The 7,304-nt window shown below is 47.1% G+C and overlaps 1 protein-coding gene across 1 annotated transcript; it reads right to left on the bottom strand.

Moving 5' to 3' along the window:
- Nucleotides 1–3,517: 3,517 nt before the first annotated feature.
- On the bottom strand, nucleotides 3,518–4,735 carry ARC (activity regulated cytoskeleton associated protein). The gene has a single exon (XM_070749294.1). The coding sequence runs from the start codon at nucleotides 4,733–4,735 to the stop codon at nucleotides 3,518–3,520; it is 1,218 nt and encodes a 405-aa protein (XP_070605395.1).
- Nucleotides 4,736–7,304: the final 2,569 nt, after the last annotated feature.

The raw sequence follows: 7,304 nt of genomic DNA on the forward strand, positions 1-7,304 counted from the left end.
ACACTTCTTCAGCACGCAAAAGTTGAAGCCGTTGAAGAGTTCAGGAGCTGTGTCACCAATCACCAGAAGAAAACAACTCCCTATAATAATAATAATAAAAAAGAAAGTGAAGATTAAGTGACAGGATAATGAAATGAGAAGAAAAGCAAGCATTACAGCTTTGGAGAATTATGGTAGTGGGTTTCCTCATGGTATGGGGGTCTATCCCAGCTGTCATGGTCAATGGCAAGAGGTTGGGGAACCCCAAACCCAAATCAGGGAGTTAAGGCTACAATATATTCCATCCTTTCCTTATGAGGCAGCTCTGGAGAAGAGAAAGGTGGTAGGACCTCTTTGAAGTAAGACCTATCTAAGGTAGGATGTTCTTGATTCTTGTTCCTTTTGTGGTGGTTCTCAACCTGGGGGTTGGGACCCATTTGGGGGTCAAATGACCATTTCACAGGGGTCGCCTAAGACGATGGGAAGAAACAAATTTCCCATGGTGTTAGGAACTAAAGCTTCTATTCTGGCGTCTTGGAACATATTTTTACAATCCAACCAATCATGCATTTACAATGGGGGTGTCCCTCTGACCTGCCTGCCAATCAGCTTAAAGCACTGTTGGGAGAATTGGCGCTAGACTTATGGTTGGGGGTCGCCACAACATGAGGGACTGTATTAAGGGGTTGTGACGTTAGAAAGGTTGAGAACCACTGTAGGAAACCCCAAAGAGATATTTCCAGCACCTCTATCCCAAAGTGGGCTGTGAAATTGGGAATCTAAACTCCTTCCCAGTTCAAGAGGAGGTCTAGGTATATAAGCAGTAGGAAAATTTGGAACTTCTAAAGGGAGGTTATCCCAAAGGTGCTTCTTGGAGAGTCAATTTGACCTTCTGTTGTCCTCCAAGGATGGCAACTGGACTTCTTGGTTTTTTTTCTTTGAAGACGTTTTGCATCTCATCCAAGAAGCTTCTTGGAGAAGATGCACAATGTCTTCAAAGGAAAAAAACCAAGAAGTCCAGTTGCCTCTTGAAAAAACAACACCATTGGGACAACCATGATCTGAAAATGATTCAGAGTCTCCATCAACATATCTGGAGGTTAGCTAGGAACATGCTGAAGGATTTTTTGGCAGAGAACTCAAATTACCTTCTCTTTCTTCAAGCGCTCATCCTACAAGAGCAGCAGGAGCTTGGGGAAAATGACGTCCGTCCAGCTCTGTGGCTTGCTGGGCTTTTCCAGAGCTGTTTCTCTGTCTCCATCTCTTCACCACATGCGATTCAGGAAGTGCTGAGTTCACAGCCAGTTTTGAATGAGTCACTGTAACAGAAGCATAGCACAAAATGTTGAGCTGAAGTTGCTTCAGCCAATTGTCCCTTATATCAGCAATTAATAATAACAACAGAGTTGGAAGGGACCTTGGAGGCCTTCTAGTCCAACCCCCTGCTTAGGCAACAGACCCTACACTACTTCAGACAAATGGTTATCCAACATCATCTTAAAAACTTCCAGTGTTGGAGCATTCACAATTTCTGGAGGAAAGCTGTTCCACTGATCAATTGTTATAACTGTCTCCTTAGTTCTAAGTTACTTCTCTTCTTGTTTAGTTTCCACCCCTTGCTTTTTGTTCTACCCTCAGGTGCTTTGGGGAATAACTCCTTCTTTTGGGGGGCAACCCCTGAGATATTGGAAGACTGCTATCATGTCTCCCCTGGTCCTTCTTTTCATTAAACTAGACCTACCCAGTTCCAGCAACCGTTCTTCATATGTTTTAGCCTCCAGTCCCCTAATCCTCTTTGCTTTGCTTTCCCTGGTAAGCTCCAATTGGATTGTTTCATTTACACAAAAGCCTGTCTGCCGGTTTGCTCTCATAGATAAAGAAATGCTTCTATGCCTAGAGGTTGGGAATGTTTTTCATACAACCCAATTGCCATTCCCCCTTTTTTTCACAGGAGCTAAATATAATTTTGAGCCTTCCTTCCATCCTGAAAAGACTTTGGGCTGCTGCAAGGAATGGAGCGGATTCGTATCAGAAATCAAACTCCCCAAATTTTGGCAAACATCAGAAAAGCCCAACCTGACAGGGGCTCATGCTATATCCCAACCACATTGTGCCTTAACACGAGGGTCTGCTAAGTCGCCAAGACCCCGAACCCACGTTCATTTCATGCGTGTTGTGAAGCCCAGCCTAAACTAGCCCAAGCTGACATTATCTACAACAGCATCTTTAAACTTGGCAAAGGCAAAAAAAGTCAAGAGGGTGTTTACTTACCTCTAGCCCATGGGAAGGAGTCACATCTCCCCCAAGACTTTTCACAGCTGCTCTTTGTGTTGTCCTTTGCATGTCAAGTGGCCTCTTTCGCCCAGAAATGGCCAACCGTCCAAGTGATGAACTTTGGTTTGACTTCTCTTGACTTTTCTCTCTTCAAGGGCACAAGGCTCTCCAAGTTGCCAGTCTTCTTCCTAGTTTGGTTCTGATTTGCATCCTCAATTGAGGCTCAGCTAAAAGGCTACAGTTCAAGGGTCATTGCACCTTGGGTGAGCTGATCCCCATCACTGAAATACACAGTCCGTTGGGGTTTTTTTTCCCAACTAGCAAAAAAGCTAGTGCAACTTTGGTTGACGTTCTTGTAGGTGGGGTGAGTTCTGGATTCAAGTTGTGTCGTGCCACATTTCGCCCCTTCTTGTACTCTATTCCTCCCTCCAACCTCGGAGTCTTCTTTCTTTCTTTCTTTCTTTCTTTCATCTTTCTTTCTTTTCTTTTCTTTCTCTCTCCCTTCACTAGAACTCTGCTTGAATGAAACATGAAATTCAATGGCATTCACCCTTCCATTCTCAGCAGCTTGGACTTAGAGAAGGAAAGGTGGGGTGTTTGCCTGCTAATGGCTTTTCTGGAGCTTGAAGGACCTTAGAAATAAGATCGGAGACCCATCTGAGAACCAAAACTGAGGCCAAAACCACAGAGCTTCAAGTGCTGGCTGGAATTTTCGGCCAGGACACCTGAAATTTGCTTTCCAATGTGTTTTGGAGCTCAGTCTAAAAGAGGTCGAGGAAGCTATAAAAATAGAAACTTCCTAGAAAGTAAATAAATCCATCGGCTAAATGCAGAGATAAACCGAAGTCATCTCTCCACAGCTACCTGGAAAGGTGAGAGAAACTGTCTGGAAGGAAAAGACTGTTGAAGGACAGAACTCATGCTAGAAGGAAGGACCTTCTGGGAATATGTCTATTTAAATCCCCAGGGAGTCACCACCCAAGGTGATCCAGTTGTCTCTGCCCCCAAAGAAGGATTTCCTACCTTGGTAACATAGTCTGATCCTTGCTTTCAGGAAGCCATCCTCAAACTCAGCTAGGTGATTCGAGCTTTCTAGGTTCTCCCCATGGGATACCAGAAGAAAAAGCCGATCACCTCCAACCGGCTCCTGAGTTGAGATCCCAGAATCATCAGTGTAGCCCAAGGCACCCACTGAATGGAAACCAACCTTCGGAAGAAGTTGATAGTTCCCATTTGTGTTTCTAAATGCCTAGGATTCCTGGGTTCAGATGACCGTGACTGGCGAAACAGAGACATCTGGATGGGTTTCATCACTAGCAACGGGGCTAGCCGTAGAAGAAGGAGGCAAACTTTCCACAGATCCTTCTAACTGGTGTTTGGGACTGGGCTCCTCGGAATGTTTGAGAGTGCCCTCAACTTCCTTGCCCCGTTGGATCAGCTGTTCTAAAGTTTTGGGGTAAGGGTGGCTAAGGAAACGCTTGAGTTTGGGTTGGAGGGTCCCCACGACATACTGGATGACCTCCTCTTCCTCAGCCTCTATGTAGAGGGTTTGGTAGAGGTCCCTTTTGCGCCAGAGGAACTGGTCGAGGGGTTCCCCTTCTTTCTGGGGCAGATCCAGTTCCTCTTTGATGGCATCCCTTGTCAAGGTACCCTCACTGTACTGGAGGAACTCTTTCTTAAATTCCAGCCAGTTCTTGACAGAGTCCTGCTTGTATTCCCACCACTTTTTGGCGGGCCCGTTCATGTGGTTCTGGATCTGGGAGAGCCAATATTCTTCTGTCCCACCCACCTGCTTCAGATAGTCCTCCAGATGAGTCAGGAATTCCCTGGGGTCCTCAAAAATCTGGGTCTCCACTGGAGAGGGCGGGGTATCATCTGGAACAGTGATCCACTGGTAGGTGTCATGGGCCTGAAGCACGCTAGGGTCTTCCCCCATCGGAGGAGGAGTCAGGGCATACATCTGACTCAGATCTAAGGCATAATCATAAATCTCCTCTTGGCTGCTTTGGATTTCTGGGGCCCCTACCCCTACCGAGACCGTTTGCCTGCATTGTTCATCCCGGAAGTACTTTCCCCCACCGGATTCCAAGCGGTCAGCCCATTTCTCCAAGCGGAAGAAGACTTCCTTCCAGACATTGATCTCCCTCTTGACCCACCTCTCCAGGTGAGCGATGGTCTCCTGACACCTAGCCAGGCAAGCCTTGATGGATTTTTTCCATCTCTGGTTCTCCGCGGCTGAAGGAACATGGTCATCTAGGTTGTTCTCTAGTTTCCCCACTGATTTCTGGAGGCCCTTCAGCTCCCTCTCTACCTGCTTGGACACCTCGGTCAGGAGGTGCCTATGGGTTCTCCTCACATGCTCTAACATCTCAGCCCTGCACTTCCCTATCTGGAGGATGACGTTGGGCTTGTTGTGGGCCACCCCGCGATGGCCCTGGGAAGAATGGAGGTTCCCATGGTTGAAGTTCTCCACCTGCATCATTTCTGTAGCTCCAAGTACACTTCCACCCCAACGATTCTTTCTCCAAACCACTCTCACTTGCCTTCTCTTCCTCCTCTAATGCACGAAACACAACTGAATCGGTGGTCGCCCCACGAAAGAAGAAAACGTGGCTGTCGGACTCCACGTGGGGTCAAGGGCAAAAAATATCCACGAAGCAGACCGGGAAAGTTCTTTCCAGCCTCGACTTCTTCCTCCTCCTGGTCTTTGAAGGGTTTAATCCCCAAGGAGATCTGTCAAGTGGAAGGCCACCTCTCCGCTCTTGGTGCGGCTTCTCTCTGGGGCTTTCCAAAACCCTTCCTGAGAACTTTGAGCGAAGAAGAGTTTGGGATTCTCTTCCTCTGTGAGTTGGGAAAAAAATGCAAGAGAGCTCTTCGGTTCCTCTCTCCGCTCTGCCACTCTCTCCGACGGAGACCCGTACTTATACTGCACACAGCTTTGTACGTGGGTGTAGCCAGCCCTCTTTAGTCATCGGCAACGGGCCTCCGATTGGATGAGAAAGAAAGATAGGGGGGGAAAAAATATTCAGGGGAAAATACAGCTTCTGGCACAAATTCTCGGCTTCCCCCTCCCGCTCGCCTTCTCCACCCCCTCGTACACACCTCCAGACTCCAAGCGAGAAGCGCTCGAAAAGGTTTCGGAGACAGTTGGAGAGATGGATGAGTAATCCCTTTACCTTTTCTCTCTCTTTTTTTCTATTCTTCCCCCCTCCCCACTTCTCTCTCTCTCCCTGGCATCCTCCTTCTCTGCCTCCCATCCTCCCCACCCTCCACCACCCCAGCTCAAAGGGCTTATTCATCCCTTAGTCAGCAAGGTTCTTATGAAATCCCTCTCTTGACAAAGAAGGAGGGGGAGATTTAATCCGATGGGGGTCTCACACACACACCACTGCCCGCAGCATAGAGATGGACACCCATGCGCCGCCGCCTCCAGATCTAAGGCATTCCTCACCACAATTAATTGCCAAGTTCTTCCCCTTGGGTGAGTCTCCAAGCCCGAGCCATGAGACCACAAATAAGCCATAGGAGATCAAGATAAGCTCTCTTTTTTTCCCAAATCAGAGGCAGGCATTGGAGCATCCTCTCTAGGGGACGAGGAACAGGTGTCCGAGGAGAGGGCATATGACCTAGACTATGGGGTCAAAAAGGGTCCCCCGCCATTCCCACGGATAAGAGAAGAGGGCCTTGTGGACCAAACTGGGGGGGGGCTGGTGGTGTCAGGAAGGGCCACACGCCCTTTCCCACCTGGGTGGGCCCCTCCCCAACTCATCCGACCCCGCCCATCGCCGGGGTCTCCCAGCGCTTAAGCCCTTGAATGGGTTGCTCGCTTTCCAGGTTCCGCCCACCCCGACGTTGCAGCCAAAGCTCCCTCGCACACTTCTTCCTGGGGCTTGTTATGGAAGCAGGAAGCGCTCCATAAAAGGAAACCGGGAAAGGGGATTTTTATGTAACGAGAGATTTCCCCTTTTTGTTTCTAGAAAGGCTGCCAACAAAGAATTTCCCCCTCCGGAACAGCCAACCTGTCATTCCTGATGGAGACCTGGCATGACAAGATGTGGGTGACACATCGTGTTTGCCACTCAGGGAAGGGAGAAAGGTTGGAGGTTTATGTAACGGGGATTACTCTGCTGGCTTTTCGAAAAGCTGTTGAGACCTGGCTTTGTCACCAGACCTGGGGGTTGTGAACCCTAACATCAGACATTATTTATTTATTTGTTTGTTTTGTCCAATACATAGAAACATAGAAACATAGAAGACTGAGGGCAGAAAAAGACCTCCTGGTCCATCTAGTCTGCCCTTATACTATTTCCTGTATTTTATCTTAGGATGGATATATGTTTCTCCCAGGCATGTTTCAATTCAGTCACTGTGGATTCTTCCTTGCTTGCTTCTTTCTCTTCCTTCCTTCTCTTTCCTTCTTTCTTTCCTTCCTTCCTCCCTTCCTTCCCCATTCCTTCCTTCCTTCTTTTTCTTTCTTTCCTTCCTTCTTTCCTTCCTTCCTTCCTTCATTCATTCATTCATTCATTCATTCATTCATTCATTCATTTATTTATTTATTACTTAGATTTGTATGCTGCCCCTCTCCGAAGACTCGGGGCGGCTCACAACACGTGGAAACAAATCATAAATAATCATAAATCATCATTCCTCCCTCATTAATAGAAACATAGTCGATTGACAGCAGAAAAAGATCTCATGGTCCATCTAGCCTGACCTTATACTATTTCCTGTATTTTATCTTACAATGGATATAAGTTTATCCCAGGCATGTTTTAATTCAGTTACTGTGGATTTACCAACCACGTCTGCTGGAAGTTTGTTCCAAGGATCTACTACTCTTTCAGTGAAATAATATTTTCACATGTTGCTTTTGATCTTTTCCCCAACTAACTTCAGATTGTGCCCCCTTGTTCTTGTGTTCACTTTCCTATTAAGAACACTTCCCTCCTGAACCTTATTTAACCCTTTAACATATTTAAATGTTTCGATCATGTCCCCCCTTTTCCTTCTGACCTCCAGACTATACAGATTGAGTTCATTAAGTCTTTCCT

The sequence above is a fragment of the Erythrolamprus reginae genome, chromosome 3, assembly GCF_031021105.1.
Source record: "Erythrolamprus reginae isolate rEryReg1 chromosome 3, rEryReg1.hap1, whole genome shotgun sequence".
Classification (NCBI taxonomy): domain Eukaryota; kingdom Metazoa; phylum Chordata; class Lepidosauria; order Squamata; family Dipsadidae; genus Erythrolamprus; species Erythrolamprus reginae.

Bases quoted from the DNA above. Each gene is read 5' to 3' on its own strand.
- ARC (XM_070749294.1), bottom strand. From the start codon at position 4,735: ATGATGCAGGTGGAGAACTTCAACCATGGGAACCTCCATTCTTCCCAG.